Here is a 21,660-nt window from a genome sequence, read left to right as displayed (position 1 = left end):
TAAGTGTAATGGAATGGTAACCTCTGAAAAATCTGAAAATGGTTAATGAAAGTACGTTGATTTAAATAGACAAAATAGAAGCAATAAAATGGGTTATTTGGCCCACATGTCATCTTGTATTTGAATGTGTCTCTAACGCATTACAGATGGAATAATGCCCTCATGGTTTAGTTGTAATGATTTCAGTGACATTTGTTTTTCATTTCTCAACTTGTTACCCCAACATTTAGGTTAAAAACAGACACTAAAGTAAAAAAAAACAAAAAAAAAAGAAAAAACTGGTTAGTGGTTTTGTAACATTGGTCCATATTTTATTTATTTATTTTTTAGCAGACACCCTTATCCAGGGCAACTTACAATTGTTACAAGATATCACATTATTTTTACATACAATTACCCATTTATACAGCTGGGTTTTTACTGGAGCAATCTAGGTAAAGTTCCTTGCTCAAGGGTACAGCAGCAGTGTCACCCACCTGGGATTGAACCCACGACCCTTCGGTCAAGAGTCCAGAGCCCTAACCACTACTCCACACTGCTGCCCTGCATTACTGTTTTTGAAGACTGTGCTTTGAAAAACAAGAATGCATTAATAAACCCTCAAAGTTGAGAAAGGTTTCATGAACTGCAAGCTTGACTGAATTAATCAAAATAAAAAAATAATCAATCCTTAACAAAAAGTCTTTATTTCAGCTTTAAGTAGGCCTTAATTTATGCTATTTTTTTATACCTTTATAATTGCTGAGCAAAGCTGGAGGCCACACAGCGACAGGAGGAAGCTGAATCTTTGAGATAACCTGGTATACTAATGACTTTCCCACAGAAACTGTACAGTAATAAGATGCTGTTTTTTATGTCAAGGAGTCTGGCTAAAAAACAATAATAAACAAATATATACTCAGAAAAGCACAGCTATTCCTGTCATTGTTCTGAGTTTTAATAAATTATGGAAGAAAGAAAAATACTCTATTCTTTTTCATTCTGTTGACAATGACTCTCATCGTCCTGAGGAACCGTGCTAAGTGTGCTTTCCTTGTCTTGTGACGGGAAGCTGGTTGGGAAGCCCAGAGGGGGTATGCAGGGGTTATAACAACACACTCTGGACTGTCCCCTGAACCTCAGGTGGATGTCAGGTTAAGTCAGGACAGGACTAATTGCTGGGGACAGATGTTCTTAGTCAATGAGCTGCAGTCACACAGTTGCAACTTCTAACATCTGACTTGAAACACTCATTCACGAGGGTTGGCAGAACTTGATCTCCCCAACTCCCACTGATGGTGAAAGTCACCTAACGAGTGTCCAATGCAAAGGAGGTGTGTGGCGGTTTTTAAATCTCTGACTGCAGGCAGGACATGGGACTGTGGATATATTATACTGTCAGGGTAATGTTGGAAGTTGGTGAAATAAAAACCGTGTATGTGTAAAGTCTGGTTGCAAACTGGATTGTAGACTGCAGGTTAAATCAGTTACAGTCCCACTTTGATATTGGTACAAGATGATTCTGGTTTTACAGGTTTCATGGTGTAGGTTGAATGATGGCAGAAGAGGCTTTGTCCTTTATTTACATGAAACTTCAAAGCATATTTGTGGATATAAAACATCAAATGTCAGTTCAAGTGGGGGGCTAAGTCCCCTGGCCACAAACCCTCTATATAACAATATACTCAAGTCTTCAGGTAGAAAAACATACCGTAAAACACCTGTGGGGTCCTGGGGAGTTTGGGGTTGTGTACAGATAGGACATGTAAAGGTTCTGAACCAACTGACTAGCACAGTCTTTGGTATGTATATACTCCATTGCTTTTGAGTAACATTTTGTAAAAGATTAGGTTTGTCACTGCTACCATATCCTGTTTTTTCTAATCCTATCACTTCTATCAGATGATTCAACCATTCTGCAACAGAGTGGGGTGGGGTGGGGTGGGGGAGATTCTTTCCAGTGACACACAATTATTTTCTTTGCAAATGTGCTTGCTGTAAGTATTACCCTTTCATTGTATTTAGGTCAATCATACATTACTGTAAGAAGGCAGTTGTATTATATACAGTCAAATACAAAATGTAAAAAAGCATTTACAGCAGTGATATTTGTATAAACTTTAATTTTCAAAAGCAATACAATATTTTATTCACACACACACAGAAAAAAGAATTGCACTATATGGAAACATGGCTACAAGGATCAGCCACAATAACTTTAATGCAAACCACAAGTGCCAGCGCCATTGTGGGATGCTGGTGCCTGAAGTAGGTGCAGGAAGAATCATCTGCCCTGCCACACGGGCATGTCGTTTCTGTGTCAGAAGAATCGTCTGCCCTGCCACACGGGCATGTCGTTTCTGTGTCGGAAGAATCGTCCGCCCTGCCACACGGGCATGTCGTTTCTGTGTCAGAAGAATCGTCCGCCCTGCCACACGGGCATGTCGTTTCTGTGTCGGAAGAATCGTCCGCCCTGCCACACGGGCATGTCGTTTCTGTGTCGGAAGAATCGTCCGCCCTGCCACACGGGCATGTCGTTTCTGTGTCCGTACATGGTACACAGAGGGTGCTCACCTACCCTGATCCTGGCAGTTGAACTGCAGTTGTTTGAAAAAGAATAGTCGCATTCATAAATCATTAGGGAGGGCTGGGAGCCAGCAAATCTTTCTTTCCTCTCAGCCTTTTCAAAGGGAAGGGGGGCAGAGGCGTGCCTGGGTGACCTTGGTAAACAGCTCTTTCCTTTAAACGTATGCCAGGCGACTTTTTCCTTTCTTCTTCTTAAGGCATGATTTTATATTAAATTCAATCCCTTCTAGTTTATTTCTGTTGCCGCAGATGCTACCAAGTCCTTTCATGTTTTGACTGTAGATTGCAGTTTGATTGAGTGGAGGCAGTGAGGTTTAGTGGTTAACTCTCATGGCTTGAAGACAGGCAGGCCGGGCTGTGTAGCGGTTAGACGAGAGATGAGAGTCATAGGTCCAGGTTCTGAAAGCCATACAGGAACAAGGAGATGGAGCAGCCTTATCTTTAAAGTGATTAAAAAATGACATTATATTAATTAGAGGACACACTAATTATAATAAATGATTCACTTCTACTGCTACTGTATTGTTTGTTACTGTGGTGTAACTATGGTTGTGTTTTGGGTATCAAAAGTCTTTGACACAGAGATGTAGGCAGCCAATTGGATTATAATCTAACCCAAAAGGCACAACTCTAGCTTTAATTCTGGCAAACGTTGGCAACAACAAGGTTCATATATCCACTGTTCCTGTTGAAAACTGTTTTAATTCAGACTGTATAGTCTCCTAACCCTTTGTAAGAATCATCCTTTATCATGTGGTTTTCATGTTCAATTTATAATCATTTAATTTAGTTTAATTTATAATAACGACCCAAATGTATTTGAAAAATATATTTTCTGTGAAGGCAACACACGGTAATGACATCTGAATGATCTGTGCTGCTCTGCTTGCAAACAGCTGTTATGTGAGGGAAAAACCAGAGCCCCCCACCCTTTTTTTCTTTATAACATGAACATTTCAACGTCAACGTTCAGCTGGGCAGGAACCTTTTATTTAAATCAGGAAATGGACTGAGCAGGTGGTGACCAGGATACGGTTGTCACGGTGACCCGTTTCTAGGCTCGCTCAGGAAAGCAGGAATTTCCTCTACCTTGAAATGGCAGAGGTGTCACTGTGTCAGCACTTCTATAGAAAACAGGCAGGCCGCTCTCTCTCTCTCTCTCTCTCTGGCTCGTCCTGGCAGAGGAGGGGTGCCAAGTGTGTTACACAGCTGGAGGAAATGGATTTTATTCTCACATCAGCTCCTAATGGAAGACTAGGGTTGTCCACAGCCTCTTCAAACCAAGCCCATATGTCTTCCCTTTTTGTGTTAGTTAATTCCTGCAAAAACCCATTCTTCACTTGACAATTATACAGTCCCCTAATTATCAGCTTCTGTCCACCTATCTAAATACAATCTTCACTGTGAGAAGACCATTCTTCACATCTGTTGGTGGCTAGTATATTCTTCTGTTAAAATTTCTAAAGAACGAATCAATAACTAGAAATGAGCCATTCCTATCCTATTTTTAATTATTTTTAATTATTCATATGTTTTGTTTTAAAGAAACGACTTATAGTATGTTGATATGTATGTTTATAAACCATAAGAGGATGTGCAATAATAATAATAATAATAATAATAATAATAATAATAATAATAATAATAATAATAATAATGGGACTGAGAAGATGAGATAATGCATACTTTAACCTATCTAACCCTGTTCAAGTAAAAACACAGAGCAGTATATTCAACAGGATATTGTTTCTACAGTGCTGTATTAAACATATTCATATAGAAAACAAGCTCCACAAAAATAGCCTGATCCTGTTGTCATTCCGGCCTGTTGTTTGACTACGTGCATGACACCACAATTTCCTGTTTTTCTCACCGTGTTTTGAAGGCCTGCGTTCCACATCCTATTGTTCCACAGCGCAGGGCTGTGCAGATATGAACAGTGGGGTGAGAGAGGGGGAGGAAGGAGGTGGGAGAGGGACAGACAGACCGATGATTTGACTGAGCTAGTTCTAGGGTCTGAGTCACAGATTTTGATGCTGAAATCATGTTGGAATCCTAATCACAGACCAGGATCAAATTAGTCTGCAACAACCTCCCTCAGACACTGAATAATTGTAAAAATATATACCCATGTCAGAAAAAATCTGTATCTGAGTCTTTACTTTCAACTGATTTGTTAGTAACTGATTTAATTTCAAACAGTCAACAGCCAATACCAGTTAAGTCAGTCAATTACAATTTCCAGGAAAAGGGCTAAACAACTAATCAGTTTAAATTAAATTCCTTTTTAAGAGGCTTAATGGCATTTGAAACTGTATAATGCTTTACAGATTCAACAGTATTTTCATTGTTTATGTGCAACAAAACTGAATTTTCCCAATAGCAATATGAGTTTAGGCAGAGGGTGAGCAGAGAAATGGCAGAACAGACAGATCTCTACAACTAAGGAGAGTGAATGAAATCCAGATCTTGTTGCGGCTGGAAAACTGGAGCCCTGTACATTGTGTGTTTGCATCCAGCTATGAATAAACTGGGCCCTGACAAGGCAAGTAAGTTGTTTATTTTGTATTGTCCATTTGTCAAATAAAGTATTTTGGTCAAATGAGTCTCATCTTAGGCCCATGTGGACAATAATGAAGATGACAAAACCACAGCGGAATCTGACACATTACCAGTACAGTATTAGCAGCCTTTGCTCAAGAGATGCCCTGGACAAAATGGAGGTAAGTTGGCACTGACACTGTTATCTGCTGTATTATTGAATTGTATTTTGTCACACCTGTACTTGCTTGAACCAAAGTCATTGTATTTATCTTGCTCTTAATTGTATTATTACTTGTACTGTGATACTTGAAATGTATTTGCTTACGATTGTAAGTTGCCCTGCATAAGGGTGTCTGCTAAGAAATAAATAATAAATAAATAATAGCTGTGAAGAGAAGCACCCATGGGCGCAGAAAAATACAAAACGCACATGTAAAGAAAAAATATTTTATCTGCTTATCTTTCCCACATGGAACTTCAAGATTAATATTAAATATTGAAAATACAAAATAGCCACCATTTGGTTTGGTTGCTTTTAGTATTTACATTCACTCCAGTTCTCAAGTACTCCCACAACAGCATCTGTCATTTATATAGTTTCTTAACACCTCAATTGGAGAGCATTAAGAAAAGTGCTGTCGGAGCTTATATGAAGTGTTTAACCCCCCCCCCCCCCCCCCCCCTGTCAAACAGGAAGGCTTTTAACATGCTTTGCGTGGGGGTGGAGGGATTCTAATTTCTTTTGTGAACACATTCCATAAGGGCTTGGTATAGTTTAAAGTGTAGGCCATATTCATGGACTGGTGCTGGAGGAGCACAGGTAACAGAACCACGTCATCCAAACAACAGGGCTCTTGGATATGTAGGGGTTTGTATTTTAACAACAGGTAATGGAAATATGTCCTCACAATCCCTGTAAGGACAGGCATATCCTGTGTTGGTATTCTATACTTCTTAAGGACAGGCTGTTGAATTAAAAATGATTTTTTTTTGTTTCTGTTATTCAATGGAGGAATCACTTGCAACTTTTAAGTTGTTTTTTGTTTGTTTGTTTAGTAGCCATTACTGAAGAACTGTACATACATTTGTTTCTATACACAGCCATTCTTCTTTGTTCATATTTCCTGCCTGCCAGGCACTGGTGTGGGAGACTCGCGTCATCAAACCTAGGACTGGAAGTGTGATTATGTTATTCCTGGTGACAATTTCTCTCAGTTTAGTACAGAATCACGTCAACTACAGTTTGTTTACCAAAAGTTACTGTGTGCCTTTTTCTTTCTGCAGGGTATATGACATTATTTCATGTCTTAAAGGAGACCTAACCAATGCTTTAAAATCAGTTTGCTTACCTTGTATTAGCTTTATTTCCATTACTACCCTTTTACTTGAAGTTCTTCACTTGTTTTTAAATTCAGGATATGAGAATATTTAAAATGCAACACAACAGATATCTGCTGCCTCCCGATACCCTTTTGTGTAGCCACATGGTCTAATTGCAGCTAGATCCTTGGAGTCAGTTTGAATTGCAGCATATTCCAATTGAAATATAAAATACAAGCAAAGAACCAAACAATGAACAGAAGGGGGGGCGGTGATCATCATGCAAGTGCTAATAAGGATTTAAAAACCTTGGTTAGCTCTCCCTTAATGACTTTATGACTTTTTAAAATGTTGAGCTTATTTTGAGGTTAGATCATTCTTTTAGATTAAAATCTCTTCATAACCACCTACTACTTGTTAGCTTTTGTGGTTTTTTTCATACCAGCTTTTAAAAGTTTGAAGTTAAAAGATAAAAAGTAAAAATTCAAAGTGTTTTTTTTTTTTTTTTTTGTAAATGCTTGTAAAAAAAAAAGATCTGAAGTGGTGAGTCTTACAGATCAAAGGAATTGTACGCTTTTGTGTGGTTTCTCTCGCTGAGCCTTGGGATAGTACATTTGTTCTCTTTCAGACAGGAGTCCAAACTTTGACAAGATAGGAAGAGATTATATTCTTGTCAGGCCAATTTTAAGACTAAAAAAGTGCCAACTTTAGGCTTCCCACTTTGGGCTATCGAATTTGCACTCCCTCTAGTTTGTGCTCCGATATCAGCCTGGGACTGTCCCTGGGAAATTTATTGTATCTCAACAAATCTCACCATTATCTATTTTATAGTGAGTTATGTTGGCCTCTTCAGTGTTTATTTAAATTACTTGACCAGGAGAAACTTGTTTAGAGAGTCCTCGTGGACATTAAAGAGGCAGCAAGGAAGGGAGCTTTATCAGCTAGGGCCATTTCTCTGACTCAGATTGTATTTGTTTAAAAGATTTACGAAATCTCCCTGCCTTTCCCAAAGATTATTGACCCTTGTGATTATGGGTAGTGAAGTACAACAGCATTGCTCACAATATTCTTAGTTTATTAAAAAAAAAAAAACACCCTGTTGAGCTGTTTTACTGACAGGGAGTTGTCTTATAAATGGCTCAATTGGACCTAAAATTTAACTTTTAGACTTTTAGCACCTATTTTCTTCAGCCTGGTATCACCATACAGTGTTCAATGTAGTGTTGTTAAACAAACAAGTTTGTCCTCTCCCATCATCTACACATAAACCAAGGCTTATGGTGTTTGGGTTATAACCACAACCTTTTACTTGTGAGTCATTTATATTAAATACTGTACTACTATTATGGCTTCTGGTAGACTTTTGCAATTTCATTTTGTAGTTTCTTTGATTACATGATGTTAAATAAAAGATGTCAATTATGTTCATATCGATTTTTTGTTTATGTCTTAAAATTCTAGGTGATGCAAAACTTTTGGCCATAGCTGTAGGTACTCAGCTAATACTGACAGCCCCTGAATCCAGAATTAATTTAGTTGAAAATACATTTTAACCACAATGAAAATCCATAATAGACTTAAAGATATGACTAAATGCCAGTTTACCCAGGTCTGTGTTTCTTGTCTGTGTTTTATGATACAACACTGGAACTGTTAGGTTTTATTGAGTCCTTGAAAAGGTCGTCAGATTCCAGCTGAGGATTCATTGGTAAAGTTCAACCTACTCCAGTTTTCACTTTGATGAGTTCACTTAAAATCTAAACTAAAGGGGGCAACAGCAGCCTGTGAGAAAAAAGGGTTAGTGTTTCTTTAAAAGCTGTACAAGTTGTTTTAACTCCTGCCCAGTTTCCTGAGGGGGTGTTTTTTTTGGAAAGGTGGAGTCTGGCTTCTCTGCACTTGGTCCCAGCATCTCAATCTGATTGCATTTATGTTCCTGTGTGTCACAAACTAAAGTTGCCTGCTTTAAGCTAAATTCTTCTCTGAACTGCAAAATCCAGAGAGCATGAATCAGAAATGGGCAGCTGTGTAAGTCTATACCTCTGACTACATATAATTATAACTTTGTACTGATTTGGGTTTGCCATTGGAACTTTTTGCATTTTTTAAATGTTTAGTTAACTTTTCCAGTTGTATTGAATTAACTTTGTTTCTGAAACAGTGTTGATATCTTATTTTAAATATTTCTGGTTTTATGTTGCTAACATTAAGTTTTTCATTTAATTTTAGTTTCTGATTATATTTTAATTAACAATTTTATATCTGTTTGTTTTTTTATTACTCCATATTAGAGCTTTTGTTTGGATCAATCAAAAGTCTCTATTTTAAAACATTTGAATTTTTTTTGTTATTTTTTTATACCTCATCTATGATTTTTAATTATAGTTGTTAAAGTCTCAAAACGATTTGGCTTGCTTTTGTATTTCCATTTTTTTTTTTGTGTGTGTGTGTGTGTGGAAGTTTTTAAACAATTAGACAATGCAATACCAGGATATGGCCACACTACATTACTAGACGGATAAAGAAAAACTACAATTGATAGCAATAGTTATTTAGGTCTTATAAATTGATCAGCCATGGTTAAAGCTGCTCAGCTGCCCATATTGCTTCTGTGCTTCCTGCATACTGTTTGCTGTTTGGATTCTGTTCCTCCTACAATTCAATACAAAGTTTTGGAGGAAGTGCCCACTGGGACATTGATTGGAAAGATTGCTGATGATCTGAGCCTGGAAGGTGAGAATGAAGCACTGGAGGATTTTCAAATTGTTGAGCCAGTTCGGGCTTTGCCATTCCGGGTTGGACTACAAGATGGGACTCTTTCCACTGCAGATCGCCTGGATAGAGATGCCCTTTGCTGGGATACCAGCCCTTGTTTGATTCCTTTTAATATACTGTATAGGAAAGGAGGGACCATTGAGCTTTTGCAGTTACAGGTGGAAGTCTTGGATATAAATGATCACAGTCCGACTTTTCCAAACTTGGAGCAGGAAATTGAGATTTCAGAGAGCGCCTCACTGCACACCACAATACCATTGGATAGGGCGCTGGATCCGGATGCTGGTACCAATGCTCTGCATACTTATTCCTTATCCCCTAACCAGCATTTTGAATTAGATGTCATCACCCTGTCGGAAGGAACCAAACATGGGCAGCTTGTGGTCATCAAAGCACTGGACAGGGAGGTTCAGTCTTCCTGTGAAATGTTTTTGACAGCCTGTGATAAAGGAAATCCACCAAAATGTGGGACCATGCTGGTAAGGGTTAATGTTTTGGATTCCAATGATAACAGCCCAGTTTTTGAGCGCAGCTTGTTTTCCGTTGAGCTAAAGGAAGACACAATGCCAGGGACCACCATCATCAATCTTCAGGCCACCGATCCTGATCAAGGGGCCAATGGAGAAATTGAGTATTCCTTTAGCAAGCATGTCCCTTTAGAAGTACTGAGCATCTTCAATATTAACCCCCAAACAGGAACAGTGACTCTAACAGGAGTTTTGGACTATGAGAAAAGACATACTTATGAGCTTGACATCCAAGCCAAGGATTTGGGGCCCAATCCCATCCCTGCCCATTGCAAACTCCATATCAAAGTCCTGGATGTTAATGATAATGCACCCAAGATACATGTCATGTGGGCTCCACCAGATTCTGATGTTGCCATGGTTTCTGAGGGTGCTGCTACTGAAACCTTCCTTGCCCTAGTGATGGTATCTGATGCTGACTCTGGGTTCAATGGGAACATCCAGTGCCAAGTCCATCATGGGCTGGGTCATTTCCGGCTGAAGAGGACCCACGGAGACAACTATATGGTAGTGACCAACGCCACCTTGGATAGGGAGAGGCAGGAGAAGTACAACCTCACTCTGGTGGCCAAGGACCAAGGCATCCCATCCTTCTCTTTGACAAAGCACCTCACCGTACATGTAATGGATGAAAATGACAATGCACCTGTCTTCTCAAAGAGTCTTTATGAGGTTTCTTTCCAGGAGAACAATCCCCATGGCCTCTACATTCTTACGGTCAAAGCTCACGATGTTGACCTGGGCCTCAGTGGGAATGTCACTTACTCAATCAAGGATTCCACAAAACCAGGAAAACCAGCTGCCTCTTTTATCATCCATCCCACAGATGGTATGATCTACGCTCAGCAGTCATTAGATTTTGAGCAGACAAAAGGTCTTACACTAATAGTGGAGGCAACAGACAATGGGCAACCACCACTGTCTAGCAGCGCTTCTGTCTTAATAAATATCCAAGATGTCAATGATAACCATCCTTTGATTGTGGACCCAGTGCTGAAGAACCACAGGGCAGCACTTAGCATCCCTGTTAACACAGAGAAGAGAGAGATAGTCAGTGAGGTGGAAGATGCTGCTAGTGAACACAGAGACACACTAACTAATTACCTCCTCGAGCTTTTTCCAAAGAGTAACGACTCTGCAGCAAAACTGAAACCAGATGGATACCTAGTAACCACTGTCAAAGCCTGGGATGCTGATGCAGGCCTAAATGGAGAGCTCCGCTATGAGATAGCAAGTAGGGATAGTTTGTTTGCAATAGATGAAGTGACTGGACAGATTTATGTTAATACCAGCAATGTTACAGAGCTGATTGGAAAAGTGTTTGTAGTAGAGGTCACTGTTCGGGACTTGGGTTCTCCACCACTCTCCACTCGAGCTTCTTTGGAATTGACTTTTCTCAGTCTCTTTGACCATCTCAAAAACTCTTCTCCTGGCCAGCATGGACTACTGAGCTTTCCCCTGACTATAGCCCTCTGCCTTGGGGCCTTATGTCTTATGGTTGCCTTGGCAGCAGCCTTGGTGACCACTTTCTGTCGGAATGAGAAACGTGAAAACCGGGCTTACAACTGCAGGCAGGCTGAGTCCACTTACACCAGGCATCCTAGGCGTCCACAGAAACAGATCCAAAAGGCAGACATACACTTAGTTCCTGTGTTGAGAGGGAGGCAGGGAGAGCCAGCTGGGGGAGAGCCTGGCAGACCCCCTTCAGCTGGGTCAACAACAACTTTGGATGCCCTGGAAGCCTTTCCTCCTTGTCAGTTCAACCTGTCTCCATCCCTCAGCAGGACTCTCAGGAACCAAACTTTCCCAGAAAACAACAGCACTCTCCCCCTATCCCCTCCGAGAACTCTCCGCAAACCACACAACATTGAGGAGAGTGGGACTCTTCCTCGTACCCCGGCTACCCCCTATAGGACTCTCAAAAAGCCCAAGAATATGGAGTTCCACCAAATAGAGGGCCCCACAGCTCAGCTACAGGCATCTCTGCCCTATACAGGGACACTGAAGCTGCCAGGAAAGGCTGCAGTCCAGCACAGTGCACAGGAAGAACCAGACTCAGCCCCTGCCTCTCCCCCATTTCGGACACTCAGGAGGCAGAGGAACACAGACTCCAAGTCGAGGCCAGAGAAAGACGACCACCAACAGATCTTGAGGAATCTGGTCCGGATCTCCATGGCAGCCTTAGCAGAGTACAACCCCATTGAACTCACTGCAGCGTCCCCAGAGGTACAGGTATGCATCGCAGAGACAAACTGGACAACTTTTTGGGGGATGAGGGGCTGAAAGATAGCAAGAGTTAACAATTGGGGATTTACTGTTTTAGCCAAGTGTACAGAATCAATAATTTACCTAACTCAGAACTTTAATCAGAAAGATAATATAAAATGTTGTTTTGTGTTTACTACATGACATTAAAATGGTTAAACTGAGCAAATACTTTTTTAACTAACTACTGGTGAACTTCACTAGCATTTCAGAGTTCTAAAAAAGTGGTTAAAATGTATTAGAAATAAAAAAAGAGTTCAACTAGACAATGACTAGAGCTACAGGCAGGACAGTAGGGATTACTCCTGAACTGTATGTTACATAACATTATCTGAGGTAAACATTAATTAATCACAAACAATCAGATTTTAAAAACAGTTTGGAAATGTAGAATTCTGAAATGCTTGTGAATATAACTCTGTGTTAGCATGCATTTTGTCAATACAATATAATTTATTTGTTTAAAATTTGAAATAATTAGTGTATTTTATTAATGCTTGGGGTAATTAAAGGAGCTTTAAGGACTACAACCTAAAATAAAAATCCTTATTGTTTATATTAGAGTTTTAAATATATTAAGTCAAGTTAAGCCCAGATCATTTACACACGTGCACACAGATTATTATTATTATTATTATTATTATTATTATTATTATTATTATTATTTCCTTCTTACTACCTATTCAGTTTTTGCCTTCAGGGTTTTATGATATGGATTTCAAATTATGTCATATTGTCATCCAAAACCCTGAGAAATATTGAAAAAATAGAATGAACTAATTTACCCAAAGGTTTGGTTACAATCTTGTTATGTCTGGTAGCTGCTATGCATCAGTAGGGATAGCTTTAAACCACTAGCACAAAACACACAAGCTATTTTAAAATGTTCCATTCTGGTTTGAAACAGTGCAATTTTGGTTCAGTTTCCTGATTTAATCTCTGAAATCTGAGAATAATTTCTCAAGTGTTTATTTTGGCATTTCGCATGACATTTCCTTTCATTTCAGTCAGATGTCACAGTAGCTCCAAAATCTACATTTTTTAGAATGAAAAAGGACAGTACTCATTTAGTATTAAAACTGGATTCGAAATGGATTCTCAAATGATTAATTTGACATTCAAAATGCATGCCAGAAAATATTCAAACGATCATATACTTTGACTTACTGAAAACAAATGCTTATCAAGTTAATCAAGTTATAAATGAATCCAGAAAGAACAGTGACTCGAAAATAACATTAAATAGGAATGTAAAAATGTTATTCTTATTTGGTGCTGACTTTTCTATGTAAACTAGGCTGATATTTTGCAAGAGACGGAAGGGCAGAGAGATTGAATTATGCCTCCTTTACATTATGATTTTATGACCCCCTCGTGGAAGCCTCAGGTAGAGACAGAATGGCCATTTTAGTCTAAAATAGCAGTGTGTGCAGTGCTCATCCTGGAAGGAAACGTGTGGAAGAATAGGCTGTATATAGCAGGGTTGCTTCCCTTCTCAATGGGCTTTCCTGTTTTACAGCAAGTCTCCCAGCTGCTCTCCTTACTACACCGGGGCCAGTTCCAGCCAAAACCCAACTTCCGGGGGAATAAGTACTCGGCCAGAGCTGGCAGGTGAGGACCTCATTGTGATTTCCCCATTGTTTAAACACAGTCTTTGTTAATGAGCCAAACTGCAGCCCGCACTCTTAATCTGCTTCGTAATATTACTCAAACTGCTTTAATTACTTGGCTCTCTGCATTTCTCCACATTGCTTGTTTTTGGCCAACATGTTTATCCTGTGATATAAACCGTTATTTGACTTGGCTATTATTATTATTTTTATATTTCTCGTTACGTTTTATTGAGAGAATCAGAAACTGGTCTCTTTTTGCAGGAAAGAATGGGAACAAAACTTGCCCGGTTCAAAACTAGCCCTTTAAATGTGTTGCCTTGGATCTAAAGGGTTTTTTAAACTAAATATCCTGCAATTCTGAGCATAATGAAGGATGACATTTTTTAGTGCTTGATGAATGTGCCTGACTGGTGGCACTATGATTATCCAAAGCAAGGACAGCTTGGGCAGCCATATGTCTCTATTTGAATTATTCTGAAGCTCACCCTTCTAACCCTAACCCAACCAATGGGTGTGTGTTGGTGTTATTCTTATTAATGGGTTTGTTTCCAGAGTGGACTCAGTCTTAAATTTCCAAAATGAGTCGCTGTGCAGTAAAGTACATGCATTGCTATACAGGGCAAGTGGGCAACCATTCAGGTGGCCAAAACCTAATGTTTAAGTTTGCCTAAAATTACTGTATGTCATGAGATTTGTTTGTTTTTTCCACACATTACCATAATATTGTACTTATACGATTATCCTGTGTGTACTGGGTATAAGCAAGGCTTAAAAATATAGTGAAATTAATAAGAATATACTGCTAAAAACTAAAGGAATCCAAGCACATAAAATACACTGTTTTGGGCACTTAATTCAACATTCACCAGAATTATAGTCTGCAGGGCACCAGAGGGTTACAAAATAAGGTTCATGATTTCCTCATCCTGCCCCACCAGTGAACTTTAACCCTTTCTACAGGGAACTTTTAAAGAGAACAGAGAGCCTTAGAGTGAGGGTGGAGTGTGAACAGCTTTATATCCGAAACAGAACAGAGTGTCTTAGTGTGAGGGTGTGCTGACTATCTGCGTGACTGATGTTTCCTCTGCTGTGTTCCTCTACAGGTCTGGTGTACAGGATGCTGACTGGCAGAGTACCAAGGACAGTGGTCATGGTGAGAGTGAGGCTGGAGATATGGACTGGGAAACTGGGCAGGACTCTCCCATTGACCCCCTGCTGGTGGAAGAGCTAGATAACCTGCTGACTCAGACAGGTAAGAAGAGCTTGCAAGGGGGAACTAATATACACGGTTATACAGAAATTACACAAAGGAACCAATGCGTAGTTAACATCAGCTATGAAATCGATCCCATTGGGCTCTCTGAGCCATGTCCACAATTGGAATTGGAGGATTGCATGCTGCTAGTGAAAACATTGAAAAACTGTAGTAACACCAGTTCCTGCTTACAAGGCTTTTGCATAACTTCAAAACCTCAATCATAAATTCAGAACCAAAGTCAAGTAGATTGGACAAACATTTCGGCTAATGGTAATTTAGAAGCATATTATTCACCTTTACCTCTTAAACTTTATAATTATGTTCATCAAGCTAACATTCAGTTCTGTCTATACTATAGAAACTGAAAAACAATGAAGCTGATCAAATACCTTTTCGACTAACAACACAAAAATGCGGTATTTATAAATGTTTAGTTGAACACTGTGCTGTTTTTCCTCCCAGATGATGTGTTTATGGACCTCCCTGATCCAGCCTGGATGGCTCGCTTGTCTTTGCCGCTTACCACAGACTATAGGGAGAACGTCTTTGTCCCTGAAGGACTCCCTTCCCCGGAGACCTCTGCTCTTCTCCCAGCTGCTGATGGAGCTGCCTCCTTCTCCACCTTCGGGAAGGCCTCTGGCGAGATTTCACAGATCTCTGGGCACCTCCTCTCAGAGGTCAGCACCCTCTTTGAGATGCTGCTCACTCAGAAGGCGGACTCTCACCCCAGGACTTCTGCTGAAGTGCTGTACAGACTCTCCGCTGCCTACCGCCGCTCCCTGGGTTTGGAAGGGGGAGCAACAGGGGGTGGCAACTTTCCTAGAGACTCCCCCAAAACACAAGATAAAGCTGACCCCTCAAGAGATGTGGAGATCCATCAATTAGTCTGATTGTGAGAGTATGCTGGTACAATTCCAAACTACACAAGTTAAACTTGCGCATACTACACATAAAGATGCCACCATTTGTCCAGGGCCTGCTTTGTTTTAAGATCTGAATATTCTTTTTAATAGAAGCTGAGCAGGGGGGTTGACAACAGTGTCAACTTAAAGCTGCACTTCCTCAGTACACTGTGGGGAAATTCTTTGGAAATGACAGTGTACAGCAACCGCCAACCAAATTCCAGACAACGAAATGAGATCAAACTGCTGTGGTTTAACAGCAAATACCAATCATGTTGTTTGGAAAAGACATTGTACTAAAACAGTTTAACTTGCCTTTAAAGTTATATTTCAGGTATTTGAAAAAAAATAAAATGTCAGTAACATGTTAAGAAAACTTTACTTTGCTTATGCAAAAATGATAAACATTTTGTTAGTAACTGGCTGACTGGTGCTGTGTTGGAGAATAGTGTAAGACCCTTTAGTTCATGTCGATTGGCAGTTCCGACACTAGCCTGTGAGGTGATTACAGATGGAAACAGGGCAATTACAAAAAGGTGCTACTCTAATGATGGACATGCCCTGATGGCCTACCTGGCTTTGGATTTGAATCTTTCAAACCAAAAAACACCTCAAAATAACCGTTGGTCCAATAGACATATTTCAGTCTCCTATACTATTTGTAAAGAGTTGGAACGTATACAATGACCACAAGCCTATAGAGACTGCTGTTATTTATGTTTAAATCTTAACTGTGCCCTCTTCCCTGTGAAAGCAAACACATACTGTAAGTAAGGATCTGCTTGGTATCTCTTGGGTGACAAGGCTGTAAAATGTCCCACTTATGCATGTTCAAAAATGTACTCAGTTTTATTTATATTTTCATATTTATTTAAAAGTTTACATTCATTTCATGTACAGTATTAAAATACAACAGTGTAAAACAAGACATGATTTTAGAAGTAGTAAAATCAATGAGATTTTTTATAATACAGTACTTATTTGATAGAAAACGTAATTTACAGTTGTATAAATTCTACAAAAATAACGATGCTTAGTTAATGTATATACTGCAGGTGCTGTCTGCCTCCCCCCACACACACACAAGTTATTTTTCTACAAATCTAGGATATATATTTTCTAAAAATCTGAAGTTTTAAACACTCCTTTGTTGCCATGTAAAGACTGCACTTTTTAATACTTTGTTGATTAAAAAAACGTTTTGTACTAATTCTGATTAACTGTCTCTCGATAGCATACACTATTTGTGTTATTTATCTCAAATGTGTTCTGCTGATGCCCTCTCATGGCAAACTAAACGAATTACAATATCCTCTTATTTTAGGGGCAACATTCAATAAAAAGTAAGAACGTCTACCAGTCAATCTGCACTTCTAAGTTTGAACAATGCATTTCCAGCTTTAATACTCCCTTCTGTTACACCATATTTGTACTTCCTAAAACTTTGATTTGCTGTCATAATTGAATATAGTACAGCAGTAAACCTTCAGAACTGTGTTGTTCATACAGACTGCGCATATATTCAAATTGGCTTGTGTAAATGTACACATAGCAATGCCTTTTATCATAGACTTGTATGCTGTAGTGGTGGCCATAACAGGTAACAGTGGAGGTAGTACCACCAGTGTATTGGTTGCTGATGAACTTTAAGTAACCATTTGATATGACAGTGTAACAGTAAGCTCTTCTGTGGTGTTTGCTGCCTGGTAGCGGATCTCCTGCATGCCCAGTGCCTGGAAGCACACAGAGTAATGGGAGCTGTTGTGAATGTAGCGCAGGAACTCCTTGGCTCCTGGAAGGTGGGTGTTATTGACCACGATGATGCAACCCTTGGTTAGGAGTCCGCCCTCTTCCAGGGCCCGCAGGTCAGGCAGGTACTCGGCCACATCGTGGTCCATGAAAACCAGGTCCAGGCTCTGCACCCCAAACTGGAGCTGCAGCTGGGGAATGGCTGTACATGACGGGGAGACCAGCAGCTGGAACTGAAGAAGAAACAAGAGTCCTGTAAGTAAGTGTGGGCTGCAAGCTGCATCCTGCAACCATACAGGGTGACAGCTTCACAAAATTGAGACACAATAGGCTGCTAGGTGGGGCAGTGTTTTAATGAATTTCCTGTAAAGATCCGAGTTGGAATCCAACTTTGAATTGCAAAAGCATTAAACAGTTTGGCACAATTTAGAAGAGCTGGCAGTATCTGATCGAGGCATGGGACAGAGTTCATTGTATTCTGTGCACTGTGTTTAAACACTAGACTACTGTGTGTGCTGTCTTTACTCACCTGTGAGTGTTTGAATCCAGCCACCAGGATCATCTCCTCTCCCACCTCGGCTGTGTCCGGGTCCTGTTCCACGGTGTACAGCTTCCCCGATGCGGGCAGGAGCCTGAGAATGCGGATAGCAGAGTACCCGCAGTGCGTGCCCAGCTCCAGAGCCTGCAGAGGGGCAGCCCTGCTCACTGCGCTGTCCAAAAACTCCCCTGGAACACACCAGGGATGGTGAACTCACAGCAAAACTGGATCCGTTTACAGCGGTGGCCGCTGCACATCACTTTACCTTTGATGAAACACAAAGGCACAGCCTACAAGAAACTTTCATTTGTGGGTTCAGGACTCCAAGACAGCAGAACAGGCCTCTTACTATTCGTTCAGGTGACAGGCAGCAACATAGGAGGGGTTTCCTAAGGCCATCCCTTTCCACAAGTGCTCCAGCCTCTCCCTTTATACCCAGGTCTAATGAGTGTCAATCAGAGGCAGGTAATTTATCAGTTGCCATGTATTGTATCAGGCAAACCTGAGACAGATTCAATCAAGAGGGAACACTGGAAGCTCCCTATCAAACATGGCCTAACCTGAAGAAAGGTGGGGATGTACCTGGTGACAGCATTGATCACACCCCATGAGTTACCCCCCATTATTGCCCAAGGCTGGGGGTTCACAGTATTTTTCCTGCTGCATGAGGCAAAGGATTTGGATTTTATTATGACACATGGTTAGTGTAGAGCTATTGAACCTCAAACAGAAGTCATTATACTACTCGGGTAACATGAATTCATGTATTTAATATCCACAGTTGGTTACCTTTCTCTTGCCCAATGCTGCAGGTGGGCTGTGTTTGAGAATAGCACTCAAAGGTCTGCAGCACGCTCTCCGGCTGCCCGTGGGTGGAGTTCATCAGGACGAAGCTGTGTGTGCGCCTCTCTAATGATCTCTGTGCGAAGCTGCTCATCTTCCTCCTGTGGAACACGCTCCGACACAGTGCTCCCACCCGCTCCCGGTAATGGAACACCAGTGTGGCAATCACAGGGAGCAAGGGCAGTGCAACAACCGACATCCACATTGCTCGCTGAGTAGGGGACAATATAAGAGTGAAACTTACGATCCATGGGAATCCATGACCAATACTAAATGTTAATGATACATAAATACACTGGTTAATAAAATAACATTGAGCAGTGCATTCTAACTTTAAGAAGATCAACAATGTAACTGGGTATTGCATTATTCTATTAACCAAGTGTATTAACTGTAAGTATAAATGATCTTCCCTAGCCCCTCTGTGGTGGAACCAGCTACCAGAGAACTTCAGAACTGCCCCGTCTCTCAGTGCTTTCCGCTGCCTCCTCAAGACACCTGTTTAGACTGCACTTGTAGATCTCTTGTTCTACCCCTCCTAGCACCACGTTGCTGGATCCTCAGCTGATGCACTATCCTTGCACTATTTCTATGTCATCGTAGATATACATTGTTGTAATCCTGACTTGTTGCATCTTATTTCATATTGTACTTTAGTTGTATAATTGACACTTATTGTAAACTACACTGTATTTAAATATTGACCTTGCATTGTAACCCTGTACTGCCCTATAACTGCTCAGAAAACAAACAAGACAAAAAAACATTCACAAGATTCTCAGTTGGATCATGATGATATGTCGACAAGGGCGCCACCTGCTGTCTGATGAGAAAATGTACTCAATTCAGCTCTACCTGGATTTATACTGATTTTGTACAACACATTACAATACACAATAGCGGCTGTTACTACTAATATCTAATTGAGGTGAAAACAAGGATATTTGAGCAGTAGAAACTCTCTAAAACACATGATTACTGCAGTATTCCCTGCTTATTCATATTAACAGCAATACACAGACGTGCAAATCGTTTTGAAAATTAGTGCTGAACTGTTTTGAAAGTTTAGCACCAGAGCCTACTGAGGTGTTAAACTATCAAACCCCACCCTAATCAAGCCCTCCTCCCCCCGCTCTTCAATTAGGTGTTAGTGTTTTGTGTTACAGTAAAGGCATACAAAATATATAAATAAATACAAATAAAATAAATATTTTTACAGGCGCCATAATGTATTTGCTGGCGCTGTATGCGGTACCCAATAGCGCCAAATGTGCGCCCGAGTAGTGTGCTTACCTGAAGCTGATCCCAAGTGCGGCGATTTAAGCGTAGTTCTGTCTGAGCACAGCCACCACTCCTGTAAAAGACGGGACAAATCCAGCTAAAACTACGATCAGAGTTCGTCGAGGACATGTGTTTCGTGGTTTTACAAAAAAAAAAAGGCACGTTTGGCAGGTACGAGTTTAAATCCTACTCTTGGTAGGTGTGTGACGACTAGTTTAAATGCTCATACTATTATAAACACAACGAACAAGTGAGTCTATGTCAATGCAAACTGTAAATGTGTCTCTTTTTCAAACCGCTTAGTGTCAAAAGCAAATGTGCTGTGTCAACTACATGCACTACTTAGTTCACTCCTGTCAGGGTCAGCTGCCCCCATATTTATGGAGCAACATTGCATACCGGTCTGGTGCAGGTAAAACTGCCTGAATGAAGCGGACATCTCTTGTTATAACTGCCAGTGATATGTATATGTGTGTGTGTGTGTGTGTGTGTGTGTGTGTGTGTATATATATATATATATATATATATATATATATATATATATATATATATATATATATATACATACACACACACACACACACAGACACGCGGAAGTATATTGGGTAACCCGTTTTAAGCAGTAGATATTCGCGATCCTTTCAATGTATTAATTTACATGTATCCTAAATTAAAAGTATAATCCCAGTTAAAAGAAGGAAGTGAATATTTGACCCCTTATCACTCCACGTAGCTAAGCAATCCTTAAAGACACAGGGTCATAATTACAAAAGTGAAAAACAAAAATGGCTTGCAAGACCAAGGTGCACGTAAGATATATATATATATATATATATATATATATATATATATATATATATATATATATATATATATATATATATATAAATAAACATCAACATTTAGAATGTGTATACCAGCGATAAAAGAAAGTTTACAAACTTCGAGAATTCTCAACCGGCGTGCCTTGTCCTGGGAAAAAAAAAATGTGTCAAAATAATACCGTTGCAGCCGTAAAGGTACAGAAAGGAAAAAGACGGCAGCTCCCAAAAAAATAGATCCACAATCAAAGTTTCAATTCTTACAAAATTTAGCTTACGCGTTTTTGTATTCAGCCGATGAAGAACTTGTATAGTGCGAAACGTCCTGATAATTGATTTGTAATTGATTTGTAATCAATTATTCTACCTTTTTAAGTACCTGAAATATCCTTTTCTTATATATATTTTTTTTTGCAGGATGGAGATACTAATCTTTAATACTTGTGAGATTTAACATATGTAATATACTTAACCCATCTGAGCCTCTGCTGCCTCTGTGCAACAATGGCTGCGTTTAAAGCCAAAACAATCCTTATGGTAAATAAAGTATTAAATAAAACACCAGTTATACAATAGGAAAAATATATATTTATTGATAGCGTTGCATCAAAATATTTCACTACATTATTACATACATATATATTTTTTGCAAAATACATTCT

At 39.8% G+C, this 21,660-nt stretch overlaps 2 protein-coding genes across 3 annotated transcripts; one reads left to right on the top strand and one right to left on the bottom strand.

Moving 5' to 3' along the window:
• Positions 1-8,460: 8,460 nt before the first annotated feature.
• LOC117431087 (protocadherin-12-like) lies at positions 8,461-16,469 on the top strand. 2 transcript variants are annotated; one of them, XM_034051714.3, is made up of 4 exons: positions 8,461-11,954; positions 13,513-13,604; positions 14,710-14,858; positions 15,327-16,469. In XM_034051714.3, the coding sequence occupies exons 1-4, from the start codon at positions 9,003-9,005 to the stop codon at positions 15,752-15,754; spliced, it is 3,621 nt and encodes a 1,206-aa protein (XP_033907605.3). In that variant the 5' UTR covers positions 8,461-9,002; the 3' UTR covers positions 15,755-16,469. The 2 variants fall into 2 exon arrangements, with proteins under 2 accessions (XP_033907605.3, XP_033907604.3); XM_034051713.3 differs by having other exon boundaries at positions 8,461-11,960.
• A 453-nt stretch (positions 16,470-16,922) lies between these two features.
• On the bottom strand, positions 16,923-20,661 carry LOC131699634 (transmembrane O-methyltransferase homolog). Its single transcript, XM_058996808.1, has 5 exons — positions 20,577-20,661; positions 20,190-20,250; positions 18,843-19,107; positions 18,045-18,241; positions 16,923-17,748 (listed from the first exon to the last, which is right to left on the bottom strand). The coding sequence occupies exons 3-5, from the start codon at positions 19,099-19,101 to the stop codon at positions 17,413-17,415; spliced, it is 792 nt and encodes a 263-aa protein (XP_058852791.1). The 5' UTR covers positions 19,102-19,107; positions 20,190-20,250; positions 20,577-20,661; the 3' UTR covers positions 16,923-17,412.
• Between the last annotated feature and the right edge of the window lie 999 nt (positions 20,662-21,660).

Source organism: Acipenser ruthenus, chromosome 23 (genome assembly GCF_902713425.1).
Source record: "Acipenser ruthenus chromosome 23, fAciRut3.2 maternal haplotype, whole genome shotgun sequence".
Lineage (NCBI taxonomy): Eukaryota > Metazoa > Chordata > Actinopteri > Acipenseriformes > Acipenseridae > Acipenser > Acipenser ruthenus.
Note: the sequence above shows the minus strand (reverse complement) of the source record. Positions and strands in the feature narration are given on the sequence as shown.

Coding starts and splice junctions, on each gene's coding strand:
- LOC117431087 (XM_034051713.3), top strand. CDS start 9,003: ATGGTTAAAGCTGCTCAGCTGCCCATATTGCTTCTGTGCTTCCTGCAT. Junction 13,605..14,709: donor TACTCGGCCAGAGCTGGCAG/GTGAGGACCTCA, acceptor GTTCCTCTACAG/GTCTGGTGTACAGGATGCTG. Junction 14,859..15,326: donor TAACCTGCTGACTCAGACAG/GTAAGAAGAGCT, acceptor TTTTCCTCCCAG/ATGATGTGTTTATGGACCTC.
- LOC131699634 (XM_058996808.1), bottom strand. CDS start 19,101: ATGTGGATGTCGGTTGTTGCACTGCCCTTGCTCCCTGTGATTGCCACA. Junction 18,242..18,842: donor CAGCATTGGGCAAGAGAAAG/GTAACCAACTGT, acceptor GGTGTGTTCCAG/GGGAGTTTTTGGACAGCGCA. Junction 17,749..18,044: donor CTGGATTCAAACACTCACAG/GTGAGTAAAGAC, acceptor TTTCTTCTTCAG/TTCCAGCTGCTGGTCTCCCC.